The 17,369-nt window shown below is 46.6% G+C and overlaps 1 protein-coding gene across 1 annotated transcript in view; it reads left to right on the forward strand.

Annotated features, from left to right (window-relative positions):
* Positions 1-9,970: 9,970 nt before the first annotated feature.
* The window catches only part of ZNF28 (zinc finger protein 28), a 21,823-nt gene continuing 14,424 nt past the window's right edge, over positions 9,971-17,369 (forward strand). Inside the window, exons 1-4 of the mRNA XM_011946159.1 lie at positions 9,971-10,014; positions 12,676-12,787; positions 13,515-13,609; positions 16,549-16,675. Of these exons, the coding sequence (XP_011801549.1) occupies positions 13,547-13,609; positions 16,549-16,675 (190 nt within the window). The 5' untranslated portion in view covers positions 9,971-10,014; positions 12,676-12,787; positions 13,515-13,546. The remainder of the gene's footprint in view (positions 10,015-12,675; positions 12,788-13,514; positions 13,610-16,548; positions 16,676-17,369) is intronic.

Here is a 17,369-nt window from a genome sequence, read left to right on the forward strand (position 1 = left end):
TAGCTGGGCATGGTCGTGGCCACCTGTAATCTTAGCTACTTGGGGGCTGAGACATAAGAATTGCTTGAATCCAGGAGGCGGACGTTGCAATGAGCCAAGATCGTGCAACTGCACTCCAGCTGGGCAACAGAGCAAAACTGTCTCAAAATAAAATAAAATAAATAAAATAAAACTGCTTGTCAAATAAGCTTTGGTAGAATCTTAAGGGGTCACATCATTGTTTTCCAACTATGATATGTGTTGAAAAATTTCTTCTTTGACCACACATTTTATTAGATTTTTAACCATTATAAATGGTTTTTCTCTGAAATTTATTGTGTTCGGTTTACATTGAGGACTGCATGCTTTCTAGTCTGTATCATATATTGGAAACATTTTCTGGTACCTGATAAATGATTTAGTTTGTTTTAATGTGTACTTGATAAAGATATCAAGGAACATTTTTCTTTATGCTAACATCAAAATTTAGTTCAAGTGGCCATTATTCCATTTTTTTTTTTTTTTTTTTGAGACAGAGTCTTGCTCTGTCGCCCGGGCTGGAGTGCAGTGGCTGGATCTCAGCTCACTGCAAGCTCCGCCTCCCGGGTTTACACCATTCTCCTGCCTCAGCCTCCGGAGTAGCTGGGACTACAAGCGCCCGCCACCTCGCCTGGCTAGTTTTTTGTATTTTTAGTAGAGACGGGGTTTCACCGTTTTAGCCAGGATGGTCTCAATCTCCTGACCTCGGGATCCGCCCGTCTCGGCCTCCCAAAGTGCTGGGATTACAGGCTTGAGCCACTGCGCCCGGCCATTATTCCATTTTATTTCTTTGTGTCATCTGATTAAATGGTGAGCTTTGAGCTTCTAAGTCATCGTTCCCCTCATGTTCCTCTGGTCCATAATATTTGCAGATGTTGAAGGATGGGCAGGATTGACCTGGAACCTTGTTCCACCGGAGCCCATATGTTCATGAAGCAAACATTTGCTCAGATCTCCTTCGTACCGCTGCTTCTTTTTCAGTGTTTTAAACACCTATAGCTATGTATTCACAATAGTGTTTATTTTGAACGTTTCACAATCATTTTTCTGGGAAAATAATTACAGGATTCGTGTTTAGGATTCGTGCCATCAGAACCTTAGACACTGAAAGAGACATTTGCTCAGGTATATAAAATGGTACTGAAATTTTTTCTTCCTTTTTTTTTGAGACAAGAATGTCACTCTGTCAGCCATACTTGAGTGCAGGGACGCGATCTTGGCTCACTGCACCCTCCACCTCCCAGGCCCAGTGATCCACCTTAGTCAGCCTCCCAGATAGCTGAGACCACAGATGCACACCACCACACCAGGCCAATTTTTTGTGCTTTTGGTAGCGACGGGGTTTCACCAAGTCTCCCAGGTTGGTTTCAAACTCCTGGGCTCAATGGTCTACCCACTCCAGCCTCCCAAAATGCTGGGATTACAGGGTTAGCCACCAAGTCTGGCCCATCCTGGAATTTTCTAGAGAAGGAAAACCAACACAGCCTATTGGTGTTTCCAGGCCATCACATGGGAATCAGCCACACTTCCTGACTCAACTCAGAGCTTCTCAGGATACTTTGGTGAAGTGTCTCCTGCTCGGAAAAACTGACTCAACCTGTAATGTACAGGTGGGGAATAAGACCAGAAAAGCTCAGTCAGAGTGACGCTGACCCCTGAAATACTTTGCCAAATAGTGCGTGGCTTTTCCTGTAGGAGAGGGTAAAGCTCAGGTGTAATTTGAATTTTAATTTGAATTTTAAATGGATTCCCGTCCTCCCAAAATGTAAAAAACACAAAACACCAGAATGGAAAAACCAGGGAATTAGATTCAAATCATCTTGAACCTATTCTTGTCTCTGTCCACACCTACTGCTTTTCCTAATCTCATCTCACAGCTTTTACCCACCTACATGGCTCCATGTCCCCTGCAGGTTTCTTACCTGAGCTCTACAATCCTGTGTCCTGTTGTTTTCTCAGCTGTCTGCTGGGACATCAAACTGGCATCTCCACATTCACGTGCCCATAAGTGACTTCCTAAACTCCCAAACACATTCCCTTACAGTCCTACAGATCTCAGATGAGGGTGACTGTGTAGTTCCAGAGACTTAGCCAAACTTGACAGCATGTATTTTAAGTATGGGAGATAAATTACATTATTTGTAAGTGTTGTAATTTATAATGTAAAGAGAAACTTGCATGTACACATAAAAGGAGTGAGAAAATACATCATTTCCAAAATTCTTTTGAGGTGTGGGGGAAAAATGTTTCAAGACCTCATCCCTATGGATCTGTGCTCCCAGGACCCCTCTAACCTCACCTCCTGCCTGCATCCTCCTCGCTTTCTCTGCTCCAGCCATGCAGGCCTCTTTCCTTTTTCTGGGGCTGAGGTTTCTCCCATCTCAGAGCCTTCACCTGTGCTGTCCCTCTGCCTAGGACTCTGGTCACTGAGCTGCAAGTGACAAGCAGAGTTTCTTTCCCAAGTCTTTGTTCTGACATCACTTTTACTATGGAGAACTTTATGTTCTCCCACAGCCCCCCATTTGTCATGGCAGCTCCACCTTCACCCCCACCTCTGGTCCATGTTGCCCGTTCTGTGTGATTCTTTTTCCTCCTTCGCCGTTCACTGGATCCTGGTGGGAACAAGTCTCTAAGCAGAGAGCAGAGCCAGAAGTTGGGGCTGTGCTGGGCTGGTGCCCTCTGAGTGGAGCTCAACCCTGACTTTACAATGGGGTTCTCAGGCATTTTGCAAATACATCTTTGATGCTGTTTTATCAGAGATTGCTATTTTCACAGTATGGGACCCACCCTCAGCAATACCTACAATGACACAGGTGATTCTCATCTGTCTCCAGCATTGAACGTCAAGGCAGTTTCCTCCATGTTGAGAGCTGAGATCAGCCTGTGATCCAGAGGGAGGTGAGGGGGCTGCGCTCTGCATGGGGTTTGGTTAGGGCCAGATCTGTGCCCTGAAGTTCCCTCTCCTGCTGCAGCCTGTGTGTGGACTATTCCAGGAGTGGAGCAAGATCTGAAAACGGGTCAAGGTTACCCTTGTAGATCTTCCTGTGGGACGTTCTTATCTCTGCATGATCTCTGGTGCAGTGGGCAGCAGAGGACCGTCTTTCTCCCGGGTGATGTCTCCCCTTTGTGTGTGTTTTGTCACAGGAAAGGAGTGAGTGGTTTCTAAACATTAAATCTCTGATTTTTTCACACACAGGATTTCCAAAGACTCATGTTACGTGAGGAAGCCACCAAGAAGAGCAAAGAAAAGGATCCAGGGATGGCTCTTCCTCAGGTGACTGATATTCCTCAGTGGATTCTGCTGTCTCTTTGCTTTCTGAAATGTCAGGTATTGTACTCTCCAGTCTTCTCTGAGTCTGAAGCTTCCTACCTTACACATTTGCTCGCACTCACCCATGCCTTTTCTCAGTCCTTGTCATCTTCACTTAAATTCCATCTCCTATAACCTAGTGAATGAGCTTGGGAAGAGGCTCCATGGGGCATGGGCCTGGGAAGGGCTCACACCAGACGTGGATGGAGATGGAGTGTGGGCTCCATGCTGTCAGGGATGTTGGGCAGCAGGGATTGTTCAGGAGCCACATCTGGATGCACGTTTAGCTCTTTTTGGACCAGATCAGAGAATATATATGTGAAAGTCATACATTAATGTACACTGGTATCTGGTAAATTCTGGAAAAGGAGGCAAACTAAGGTATATATTTTGTGTCTGATTTTGTAATTCATTTGAATCTACACTAGTGAGTCAATATGTCTCTGACTCCAAACTTTCTTTTTTAAGAGACAGGGTGTCACTCTGGGCCCAGTCTGGAGTGCAGTGGAACAATTCTAGTTTACAGCAGCCTCGGATTCATGGGCTCAAGTGATCTTCACATTAGCCTGCCAAGGAGGTAGAATGACAGACAGACATGTGCCACCACACCTGGCTAATTCTAATTTCAGAGAAGGTGAGAATGAGAGCTGTGTACAGACTGAGGGAGGGAAACAGTGATGAAGACGAAGGGGGCCCTGGGTGCAGATGTGCGGTGAGTTGATTGGATGTGATGATGAAGTGATGATATGTTGCTTTCTCTGTTTAGAAGATAACAAATTAAAAATTTGTTTAAATTATACAGGTGAGAATGAGAGTTGCAAAGCTCCTCTGTCTAAGTGTGGTGCATTTTATAATTGTGGCGGCAGAGTTGAGCTTCCCTTTGCAACCCCTCTTCAGCCAGAGGACAGTGACTTGACTCATTAGTTGTGGATCCCCCCTTCCCTTTTCATGGATGGGGTGGGGAGTGAAGTAGGGTAAGATGCGACTGAGTCTCTGTTACTACATCAAACCTGCATAAAAGGAATATTAAAAGTGCATTTGTCCTCTTTTTTAAAATAAGTTTCTTTTTTTCTAGTTCCTCTCATTTCATTAGTTGCTTTTTATTTTGTAATTTTAATTTTTTTTTTTTTTGAGTCATTCTTATTGTTGCCCAGGCTGGAGTGCAGTGGCCGGATCACAGCTCACTGCAGCTGCAATCTCCTGGGCTTAAGTGATTTTCCCACCTCAGCCTCCGGAGTAGTTGGGACCACAGGCACACCCAAGCAGGCCCGCTTAATGTTTGTATTATTAATATTAATATTATTATTATGCTCTCTTTATCACCCTGGCTGGAGTGCAGTGGAATGATCCTGGCTCACTGCAATCTCTGCCTCCCAGGGCCAAGCCATTCTCCTGCCTCAGCCTCCCGAGTACCTGGAATTACAGGCGTGCATCAACACACGAGGCTAATTTTTGTATTTTTTTTGTTTATTTTTTTTGAGACGGAGTCTCGCTCTGTCGCCCAGGCTGGAGTGCAGTGGCCGGATCTCAGCTCACTGCAAGCTCCGCCTCCCAGGTTTACGCCATTCTCCTGACTCAGCCTCCGGAGTAGCTGGGACTACAGGCGCCCGCCACCTCGCCCGGCTAGTTTTTTGTATTTTTAGTAGAGACGGGGTTTCACCGTGTTAGCCAGGATGGTGTTGATCTCCTGACCTCGTGATCTGCCCGTCTCGGCCTCCCAAAGTGCTGGGATTACAGGCTTGAGCCACCGCGCCCGGCCTTAATTTTTGTATTTTTAGTAGAGATGGTGTTTCTCCATGTTTGCCAGGCTGGTCTCGAACTTGTGATCTCAAGCATTCTGCCCCCCTCAGCCTTACAAAGTGCTGAGATTACAGGCATGAGCCACTTAGCGTGGCCAGATATTTGTGTTTTTTCTAGATGCCAGATTTTGCCACGTTGTCCAGGCTGGTTTTGAACTCCTAAGCTCAAGCGATCTACCTGTATCAGACTCTCAAACTGATGGGATTACAGGCATAAGCCACCACACGCAGCCTGTTTTTTATTTAAAAAAAAAACAAAACTGAATTAAGGTTTGGTAGAATTTTTTTTTGAGACTGAGTCTTGCTGTCATCCAGGCTGGAGTGCAGTGGTGCGATCTCGGCTCACTGCAACCTCTGCATCCTGTGATCAAGTTATTCTCCTGCCTTACCCACTTGAGTATCTGGGATTATAGGTGTGCGCCACTTCACCAGGCAAATTTTTCTTTTTTTGTTTCATTTTGGTTTGAGACTGAGTTTTGCTCTTGTTGCTGAGGCTAGAGTGCAATGGCATGATCTTGGCTCACTGTAACCTCCACCTCCTGGGTTCAAGCAACTCTCCTGCCTTAGCCTCCCTAGTAGCTGGGACTACAGGCACAAGCTGCAGAGCTTCTTTACTTTTTATTCTGCGGTTCTCTATCACCCTGCGTGTGCAAAGTCTATAGTGTCAGATTATCACAAAACAACTGCGTGATAAGTGTAGAGTCCTTATAGCTTTCTCCACTCAGCATATCCAGTTCTGCAATGCATCATCCAAAGCTGCCTTTGCCAACCTGAGGCATGGTCGGGGGAATTAAGAATTTCCTAGTAGAATATAACACAATCGAGAGCAAGACCTAAGCGGATAGGATGCGTTGGTGGAGGTTCTGTCAATGCAGTTATCACTAGCAGCTTTATCAGCCGCTAGACTATTCTCTGCAGCCTCCTTCCTGTCATTTCCTGTGGCAAATTCTGCCAGATGCCTGTGTAGTCCCCTTTCATTTTATAATAGAAAACCTTGGACTCGCCAGTGTTAGCTGCTGGAATGAGGGGTTTGTCCAGCACATCCAGAATGTCACAACAGATTAATGTTAGCTCGGTCTCAAATATTTGCGAATATCCCCGAATCATTCCTAGGCTTTCTCCTCCCTTGTTTTCTTCTTCCTGTTCAATGCAGCTGCTTATTCTCCAGGAGGCCCTTGTAGCTCCAATCACATTCTTACATGCAACAGATAGAAGGTTTCTTTCTCCAACAGTCAGCTCCACATCCATCTTTGCTGCTTTTTTCATGGTATCACTCAGCCTGCTCGGTCCACTTTGCCTAGTGCACCAGATCCTCTTGATCATCCATAGTGGCAGCAGCTCCAGCAGGGTCTGCACTGCGAATGGAAGTGGATAGTGTCTCCAGACTTCCTTTCTTTTCTTTCTTTTCTTTTCTTGCTTTTCTTTTCTTTCTTTTTTTAACAGAGTCACGCTCTGCTGCCCAGGCTGGAGTGCAGTGGTGCGATCTCAGCTCACTGTAGCCTCCCCCTCCTGGGTTCAAGCAATTCTCCTGCCTCAGCTTCCCCAGTAGCTGGGACTCCAGGCATGTGCTGCCATGCCGAGCTAATTTTTTCTTTTTTTTTTTTTGAGACGGAGTCTTGCTCTGTCACCCAGGCTGGAGTGCAGTGGTGTGATCTTGGCTCACTGCAACCTCTGCCTCCCGGGTTCAAGCAATTCTCCTGCCTCAACCTCCCAAGTAGCTGGGACTACAGGCATGTTCCACCATGCCCAGCTAATTTTTTATATTTTTAGTAGAGACGGGGTTTCACTGTGTTAGCCAGGATGGTCTCCATCTCCTAACCTCGTGATCCACCCACCTCAGCCTCCCAAAGTGATGGGATTACAGGCATGAGCCACCGTGCCCGGCCAATTTTTGTATTTTCAATAGAGATGGGGTTTCACCATGTTGGCCAGGATGGTCTTCATCTCCTGATCTTGTGATCCACCTGCCTTGGCCTCCCAAAGTGCTGGGATGACAAGCATGAGCCACTGCACCTGGCCTTAATTCGACATTTAAACGGATTCCAGCCCTCCCAAAATTAAAAAAAAAAAAAAAAAAGGCAAAAGGAGAGCAAAAACAGTGGATTAGACTCAAATCACCTTGAACATTATCATCTCATGGCTTTAACCCACCTACACGGCTCCATGTCCCCTGCAGGCCTCTCCCCTGAGCTCTACAGTCCTGTGTCCAGTTGTCTGGTCAGCTCTCTGCTGGGACATCAAACAGGCATCTCCACCTTCCTGTGTCCATAAGTGACTTCCTAAACCCCCAAACACATTCCCTTACTGTCCTACATGTCTCAGATGAGGGTGACAAGTTACTTCTGGAAGTTTAGCCAAACTTGACAGCATGTATTTTAAGTATAGGGGATAAATTACATTATTTGTAAGTGTTGTCATTTATACCGTAAAGAGAAATTTGCATGTATACATAAAAGGAGTGAGAAAATACATCATTTCCAAAATTGTTTTGAGGTGTGAGGGAAAAATGTTTCAAGACCTCATCCCTATGGATCTATGCTCCCAGGACCCCTCTGACCTCATCTCCTGCCTGCGTCCTCCTCGCTTTCTCTGCTCCAGCCATGAGGCGGAATCTCTCTCTGTCTCCCAGGCTAAAGTGCAGTGGCATGATCTCAGTGCATTACAAGAGAGTAGTGTCTCCATAACTGTGCTTAGAACTCTGTGTTGCATGAGTGGATAAACTGTTGAGCAGGAACCTAGGAGAGCTAGGATGACAAAGTTCAAGTCCATTAAAACTAGCAAGACGTATTCCTTACTGCTCACGCGTGAATCATGACTGTAAGATGTTTACAGTTAAGGAAAGCAGCTTAATAGTACCTGCAGGGACAAACTTCTAAAGAAACACAATGTCCACATGATCTAATATCCCATGACAATGTATGCTTCTAAGATAATTACAGTCATGCTTTCAACTACTGCCACACTAAAATACCAAGGATAGCTTTTCTTTTCTTTTTTTCCTTTTTAATGTAGTTTCACTCTTGTCATCCAGGCTGGAATGCAGTGGCACAGTCTCGGCTTACTGCAACCTCCACCTTCCGGGTTCAAAAGAGTCTCCTGCCTCAGCATCCTGAGAAGCTAGGATTACAATCATGTGCCACCACGCCCGGCTAACTGTTGCATTTTCAGTAGAGATGAGGTTTCACCATGTTGGCAAAAGTGGTCTCGAACTCCTGACCTCAGGTGATCCCCCTGCCTCGGCCTTCCAAAGTGCCGAGATTACAGGTGTGAGTCACCGCGACCCACCAAGAATAGCCTTAAATTGACAAAGTAATAAGTTTTGTAACACTGTCAGTCCACTGGCAGGTAGACATAGCTTAGTTTTTACCTAAGCGCCTATGTAAGAAAAACGTAAAGAGTAGGTGTTCCCTTCATTTTTGAGGATGCCCTACGGTGTAACTGGTAGCTTGTTTTTTGTTTGTTTGTTTTGTTTTTTGAGATGGAGTCTTGCTCAGGCGTGAGCCACTGTGTCCAGCTGTGTTTATTAGTATTATTATTATTTATTGTTTCTTTTTGAGACGGAGTTTCACTCTTGTTGCCCAGGCTGGAGTGTAATGGTGCAATCTTGGCTCACTGCAACCTCCATTTCCCGGGCTCAAAAGATTCTTTTCCCTCAGACTCCCGAATAGCTGGGAATATAGGCGCACGCCACCACGCCAGGCTAATTTTTGTATTTATAGGAGAGACGAGGTTTCTCCATATTGGTCAAGCTGGTCTTGAACTTACAACTTCAGGTCACCTGCCCTCCTTAGTAATAGATCTGTATTACAAATGTGCTGGCACAACTAACTGGATATTCACATGGAAAAGAGTAATGTATCCCTATCTCACAAAAGCAAAATTCTATTTTAAAAGGTAAAAAAAAAAAAAAAAAAAAGGCTGGGTGCGGTGGCTTATGCCTGTAATCCCAGGACTTTGGCAGGCTGAGGCGGGTGGATCACGAGGTCAAGAGATCGAGACAATCCTGGCCAATATGGTGAAACCCCGTATCTACTAAAAATACAAAAAATTAGCCGGGCATGGTGACAGGCGCCTGTAATCCTAATTACTAGGGAGGCTGAGGCAGGAGAATTGCTCGAACCTGGGAGGTGGAGGTTGCAGTGAGCTGAGATCGCGCCATTGCACTCCAGCCTGGGCAAAAAGAGCGAAACTCCGTCTCAAAAAAAAAAAAAAAAGAGAGAGACGAAGAATGGAGCCCCGCGGGAGGGGGTGTTACTTTGTCTCCCAGGCTAGCCTGGACCCCCAGGCTGAGCAATCCCCGCTGCTTCCTGAGTAGCTGGGACCTCAGGTTCCCACCTCTGCTCCCACATTCTTGCTGTGTTTAAGCAGCAGGTGGTGACCTCACTCCTCCCTGGCCTGAGCACTCCGTCCCATACCCCACGCAAAGGCCCTAGGGAAGTATCTGAAGCTGAGCACAGGGTGGACTCTGCCTCCAGGGTGAATGGAGAATAGAAAGGGAGAGGACTTCTATTCTGTTCTGTGGGCCGTCAGCATGAAAATGTACGTTTCAACCAGGCAGGGCTTTGAATTTTACGTTCTAGTTTGCATCCTTTTTCCAGACAATTCCAGGGCTTTGGAATCACGCTTCAGCCTTCCTGGCCGCTCTCACCTCCAAAACCCGGAGAACAGGCGCTGGGAGAGAGGCTGAGAGAGGCACGGGTCCCTCTCCGGTCCCGTACTCTGAGGGTAGTAAAGGGCAAGGTCTCTCCGCCTTGCGCCCCGCCCCTACCTCGCCCAGGTCCCGCCCACCTCCTCGTTGGCTCCACCCAGGCCTGGTTTCTGTCCTGCGCGCGCAGATTCACGCAGACCAGGAAGCAGATCACGTGGAGTGAAAGTCACGCCGCCGCGGTGAGTTTTGTTCTGTGTTGTATTAAGGCAGCTCTCCCCGGGTCCCGGCACCTGGAACGTGGGGTCCCCGTAGACCTGGAAGTTCTACCCCTTCTTCCTTCACCCAGAGCAAACGCAGACGTTCTCCTGGGAATCCGGAAGCCGCTTGTTTTTGGTTTAAAGTCGCCCTAAGGGTGGTCCCCTTACCGGTCTTTCTGCTATAGGGCAATGTATACACTTCCTGTCACGTAGTTTTCCTGCTCAAAACCGTTTTTTGACACCTTCCGCACTGCGCTTTTTAAAGTCCTCACCCCGAGAGGCAGATTCCCACCCTGCGTGCCTCCCAGACTCACTCTCATCGGTCCCTGGAGCGACCCCAGTCCCTCCCGGTCCCTCCCGCGACCCCAGTCCCGGTCCCTCCCGCGACCTCATCGGTCCCTCCCGCGACCCCAGTCCCTGGGAGGCCGCGTTCTCTGCCTGATCCTGCGGATCCCACCCTTGTCCGAAGGTGTCGTCGCCCCCCACCTCCCTCCTCATGCTGGGCCCTGCTTCTCCCCAGGTGTCACCTCCACAGTCACCGCTTTCTCTGAGTCCGCGTTGGGGAGGTGCCCGGTGCCTGTACTGTGTGACACGGGGTGTTCTCGCCTGCCCAGCGCCAGCCCTTGGAAAATGCGCTTCTCCGGGATGCAGGCGTCTTACTCCAAACCCTCCTGTGATTGTGTGGACCAAAGGGATCAGGAGACAGAGAGAGGGACTGAGAGAGCAGTAGAAAACCTGAGACAGAGAAGAAGAATGAGAAAGACACAAAACAGATGGCAAAGTACAGGATGGTGAGGGATTTGCCAAGAGACAGCAAAATTGAAAAATAAAAGATAAGAAAGCATGAGGAGAAAAGCAGCTGGAGAAATGTAGAGAAAAGCTAGATGTACAGAGAAATGAAGGACAGACAGCAAGGTACGGAGAGGGGCAGAAATGTGGAGGCTCATCAGAGTGAGGAAGAGCAGGAGGGATTTGGAGCCAGGTCAAACAGAGCAGAGTGGTGCTGGTGGCAGAAAGAACAGCAGGAGAACCACAGTAGGGAGGACACCTGGGGATCTGGGGTGCCAGAGAGGGGCCACGGGGTTACAACAGGGAAGAGAGAATTTAACAGAGAGCAGAGGAGGCGCAGAGATGGGAGAAGAGGCGGAAATCTATGGAGGTTGAGGATGATCGAAAGATTGGCAAGAAGGAGCAAAGGAGCAACAAGAAGTTAAATAAGTTGCGAGGGTGGAGTCCGGGTAATTTTTGTATTTTAGTAGAGACAGGGTTTCACCATGTTGGCCAAGCTGGTCTCGAACTCCTGACCTCAGGTGATCCACCCACCTTGACCTCCCAGAGTGCTGGAATTACAGGTGATGGCAGCTGTCCACCCACATATTCTTGATTGAAGAAATTTGCTTATGTCTTAGTTCTTTTTTCTAATTTTTAAAATTTTTTTGAGATGTAGTCTTGCTCTGTCGCCCAGGCTGGAGTGCAGTGGAGCAATCTCTGCTCTCTGCAAGCTCTGCCTCCCGGGTTCACACCATTCTCCTGCCTCAGCCCCTCCGAGTAGCTGGGACTACAGGCGCCCACCACCACGCCTGGCTAATTTTTTCTATTTTTAGTAGAGACGGAATTTCACTGCGTCAGCCAGGATGAACACTTCTGCATTTTATAAATGTTACTGAGATTTTCTTGTAAGGAAGAATTCAATGTTGGGAGTCAATTTCATCAGAACGTTTCAAAAGAATCTTTAGCCCAGGTATGTGAAAGATGTTTCTCTAATTTTAAGGATGGAATGATAAGACCAAGCCTTCCCATTAGCCCTTCCAGGCCCCCATGTAAGAATTCAGGCACACCTTCTCACTCATCTCAGACCTTCTCAGGGTAACTTGGTGAAAATGTTTCCCACTCTGAGCCCCAGTGAGCCTCCCTGCAGCTTGGTGATGAAGGGCTAGACTAGAAAAGCTCAACGGGAGGTTAACCAGGAGTGATCCTGACCCCTGAAATCATTGGCAAAATAGAGTGCGGGTCTGGGTGTGGCTTTTCTTCTGGGATAGAGGAATGCCCACTTGTAATTAGAATTTTCAATAAGATGCAGTACCCCTAAAAGGAAAAAAAAAAAAAAAAAGGCAGAAGAATGGAAGAAACAGAGTTATACCCTCAGAAACAGAGAGCATCTTCGGAGGCCTTTGTATGAGGATATCACAGCTACATCTAAAGCAGGTCATGTCAGTCCCTGGCAGGGAACCCTCTACCGACTTCCCGGGTTCCCCAGGACAAAAGGCCAACTCCTCACTGTGGCTCCACCGCCCTGTGTCCAGGGCCCCTGCCAGTGTCCAGCCTCCTCCTGGGAGCTTGCCCTCATCTCCTGACTCCCTCTGCCCCATCACATTTGCTTTTCTCTTTCCCCAAACTCCAAAACCCTTCGTGTCCCAGGTCACTGTCCCTGCTCTTATTCTATGTTTCTAAATGAAGATGGCCCTGTCCCTTTCTCCTTCAGGTCTAGGCTCAGAGATGCCTCCCATGGCCTCCCACCCCCATCTGAAGTTCCCTCTGCCTGTCAGTCTCTATCACATTACTGAGGTTTTCTTATCTCTGTGTCAATCTCATCAGAAATGCGCCTTTTTATTTTTTTATTTTATTTTTTTATTTTTCAAACAGAATCTCACTCTGTCCTCCAGGCTGTGAGTGCAGTGTTGTGATCTTGGCTCCCTGCAACCTCTGTCTCCTGGGTTCAAGTGATTCTTGTGCCTCAGCCTCCCAAGTAGCTGAGATGGCAGGTGTGTGCCTCCACACCCAGCTAATTATTGTATTTGTATTTTATTTTATTTTATTTTTGAGTCTTACTCTGTCACCCAGGCAGGAGTGCAATGGCACGTTCTCGGCTCACTATGAACTCCATTCCTCAGGTTCAAGTGATTTTCCTACCTCAGCCTCCCATGTAACTGGGATTACAGATGCCCACCAAGCCTGGCTACTTTTTATATTTTTAGTAGAGACGGGGTTTCATCATGTTGGCCAGGCTTGTCTCGAACTCCTGACCTCAAGTAATCCACCCACCTCAGCCTTTCAGAGTGCTAGTATTACAGGCATGAGCCACGGCGCCCAACCCAATTTTTGTATTTTTAGTAGAGACAGGGTTTCACCATGCTGGCCAGGCTTGTCTCGAACACCTGAGCTCAAGTTATTTTTCCACCTCAGCTTCCTAAATAGCTGGGACCACAGACACACAGACGTGCACCACCAGACCTGGCTAAGTTTTTGTATTTTTGGTAGAGTTTTCTTGAAGAGGAGCTCATCCCAGCCCAGCTCCCCACTGCTGCAGTGTGTGTGTGTGGGCTTCTCCAGGAGGGGAGTTTTCCTGTAGGAATTTTTTGTTCCTGGTGTAGTGGACAGCAGAGGGGACCGCATTTCCTCGGGGTAAGGTCTCCTTTGTATGTGGCATTGTGTTACAGGGACGGGGTGTGTTGGTTGTAAGCAATAAACAACATATTTTTAACATTCAGGACTGACTTCTAAAGACTCTTGGTCCATGAGGAAGAAACCCAGAAGAGGAAGAGGAAAAGCAGAGGAGTCAGGGATGGCTCTTCCTCAGGTGAGATGATATTCTCGGTGGATGGTTCTGTCTCCTTCCTTTCAGAAACGCTGGGGCTTGGAATTGGGAATCTTCTCTGAGTCTGAAACATCCTGCCTGACAGGTTTGCTCACCCTCACCCGTGCCTTCCCTCAGTCCCTCTCATCTCACTTAGATTCCATCTCTCGTGACCCAGTGACATGAACTTGGGAAGAGGCGGCACCGGGCATGGGCCTGGGAAGGGCTCACACCAGACATGGATGGAGACGGGGTGAGGGTCCCGTGGTGTCAGTGCTGTTGGGCAGCAGGGATTGTTCAGGGGCCACATCTGGATGCTCTGTCAGCTCTCTGTGGACCAGGATTAGAGCAGCTGCCAATGGAAGTCACCTATTAATGTGCACAAAGAACGTGGTAAATTCTAGAAAAGAAGACCAATAAGGGAAAATCTTTTCTCTCTGATTTTATACTACAATTTTAGATAATTGAGTTACTGTGTTTCTGACTCCAAAAATCTTATTAATTAGAATGGAAAGTTCATACATAGACATGAATAGTACATGAATGATTCCTTCACTATTTTAAGAATATGAAATCAACATAAATAATAGCAGGAGATTCATTAAACCATTCTTAGCACATTTAGCTCATGAAGACTGTGGTGTTACTGTGGAGAGGCTTGCGAAACAGGTGTTTTTTGTAAAAATGGTTACAATTTTTCTCAAATACGGGAGTAGAGTATTTCTTTTTTATCCTAGAGGATAAAGCCATATTCTCATTCCATCTATTATTATTATTTCTTCTGAAACAGAGTCTTGCTCTGTTGCCCAGGCTGCAGTGCAGTGGCATGATCTCAACTTACTGCAACCTCTGTCTCGCAGATTGAAGCGATTCTCCTGCCTCAGCCAACCTAGTAGCTGGGTTTATAGGTGTTGGCCACCATACCTGGCTAATTCTTTTTGTATTTTTAGGAGATACGTGGTTTCACCATGCTGGCCAGGCTGCTCTCGAACTCCCTACCTCAGGCAATCCACCTGCCTCGTTCTCCCAAAATGCTGGGATTACAGGTTTGAGCCACCGTGCTTGGCCAAATATTGCTACTTTTTATATTTTTAAAACCTTTACATGTATAAATATATATATACACATACACACACATCTATATATATATAAATACATATAAACTGACACATATATTTTGAAAATTTGGGGAAAATGACAACCCTTTTTATTAACATCTAATTTCTTGTGAGTCTGTGTAGGTTTTATTATTTTTTGGACATATATACACAAAGTAGATTTTCATACTTTTGAGTAATTCTGTTTTTGTCTATTTTATTTTCTTTTGAGATAAGGTATCACTCTGTTGTCCAGGCTGGAGTGCAGTGGCATGATCTTAGCTCACTGCAACTTCTACCCTCAAGCTCAAGCCATCCCCCAACCTCTGCCTCTGAGGTAGCTTGATACCACCACATGTGGGTACCACCATGCCTGGTTAATTTTTTTTTTTTGAGACAGTGTCTTACTGGAGTGCAGTGTTGTGATCTCAGCTCACTGCAACCTCTGCTTTCCTGGTTCAAGCAATTCTCCTGCCTCAGCCTCCCGAGTAGCTGGGAATACAGGCAAGTTCCACCTTGCCAGGATAATTTTTTGGTATTTTCAGTAGAGATGTGGTTTCACCTTATTAGCCAGGATGGTCTCAATTTCCTAACCTCATGATCTACCCACTTCACCCTCCGAAAGTGTTGAAATTACAGGCATGAGCCACCTCGCCCAGCTTTTTTTTTTTTCTTTTTGAGGCAAATTATTGGTTTCCCAGGCTGGAGTGCAGTGACACGAACTTGGATCACTGCAACCTCTGCCTCCCATGTTCAAGCGATTCTTTTGTATTGGCCTCCCGAGTAGCTGGGATTATAGTCAAGTGCCATCACCCCTGGGTATTTTTTTTTTTTTTTTTTTTGAGATGGAGTCTTGCTCTGTCGCCCAGGAGGCTGGAGTGCAGTGGCACGATCTTGGCTCACTGCAAGTTCCGCTTCCCGGGTTCACGCCATTCTCCTGCCTCAGCCTCCCAAGTAGCTGGGACTACAGGTGCCCGCCACCTCGCCCGGCTAGTTTTTTGTATTTTTAGTAGAGACGGGGTTTCACCATGTTAGCCAGGATGGTCTCGATCTCCTGACCTCGTGATCCACCCGTCTCGGCCTCCCAAAGTGCTGGGATTACAGGCTTGAGCCACCGCGCCCGGCCAACCCTGGGTATTTTTTTGTATGTTTAGGAGAGACAGTGTTTCACCATTTTGGCCACGCTGGTCTTGAACTCCTGACCTCAGGTGATCCGCCTGCTTCAGCCTCACAGAGTGCCCTGGTTACAGGCATGAGCCACCATGCCCAGTCCCACCAATTATTATTAAATATATGTTATTATATTTAAATATCACATGATGTATATATTTGTTTTTTGGTAACACCCCAAGCAAAGCTGCAGCTTAGGTCCTTGGCCATACAGCATCTCCTTTCCCTTTGACATCCTCCACCCTCTTTCCGACCTCACTGGGGAGCCCTATTGTCAGTTCTGTGCTGGGATTACAGGCATGTGTCATTGCGCCCGGCCTCAATTGTACTGTGGATGTTGTCATCTTCGAAGATATCAGTTGCGCTCTCATCTACATAATGAATGTCACTTGGTGTGTCAATAAAAGTTTCAAACATTTCTATAAAAGGAACCCTATGTTGATTTTTTATTTATTTCTTGTGTTTTCACAAACATAAGAAATTCATACTGAGAGTGTGTCTTGACGTCTTCTCAAAGTGTAATAAAGACATCATGTGGTGAAAAATCCCTTCCTCGAATTTGTCAGAACCTTCACTACAACTAAATCCACGCTTTCCCTTCTCTTCTCTTCTCATTTTCTGTAAAGATGAGAACTCCTCCCATAGCCATTTCCTTAAAATGTGTTTTCATTTCAGGGTCTGTTGACATTCAGGGATGTGGCCATAGAATTCTCTCAGGAGGAGTGGAAATGCCTGGACCCTGCTCAGAGGACTCTGTACAGGGACGTGATGCTGGAGAATTACAGAAACTTGGTCTCCCTGGGTGAGGACAACTTCCCTGCTGGGGATGTGCCCTTGTGAATCTTTGCATTTTCTCTGGGTTCTCTTGGGAGCCGCATCCTTGCTTGACTAAAATGGGAGCCGTATTGATTTTGAAATGAAAAGCTTCATGATGTAGCATCTGGACTTTCACTGTCCCATTTGTTTAGATCTTCTGCATTCTTCATGATACCTCAGTGAGGTTTCCAGGACTAAAGTAGGCATAAAAGCTTAGGGAAGGCTGGCACTTTGGGAGGCCGAGGCATGTGGATCACTACAGGTCAGGAGTTTGAGACCAGCCTGGCCAAGATGGAGAAACCCCGTCTCTACTAAAAATACAAAAATTAGCCAGTCATCGTGGCACATACATGTAATCCCAGCTCCTAGAAAGGCTGAGGAAAGAAAATCACTTGAAGCCAGGAGGTCAAGGTTGCAGTGAGCAGAGAACACACCACTGCACTCCAGCCTGGGCAACAGAGCAAGACTCTCTTAAAGAAAGAAAACAAAAATAAAACCTTACAGTAGACTTTAAACATATCCATTTTCCTGTCTGCTTCTCCTGTGCTTTTGATTCACTAGTTTTTGGAAGAGAGCTCCATGTCCACATATTACATATTACAATACTCCCCAAGCATTCAGAAGGAGGCAGTCAGAGGAGGAATTTGTAAAACCTTTTCCTAGATCATCTGCAGTGTCTT

Source organism: Colobus angolensis, unplaced genomic scaffold, assembly GCF_000951035.1.
Source record: "Colobus angolensis palliatus isolate OR3802 unplaced genomic scaffold, Cang.pa_1.0 Scaffold25, whole genome shotgun sequence".
Classification (NCBI taxonomy): Eukaryota; Metazoa; Chordata; class Mammalia; order Primates; family Cercopithecidae; genus Colobus; species Colobus angolensis.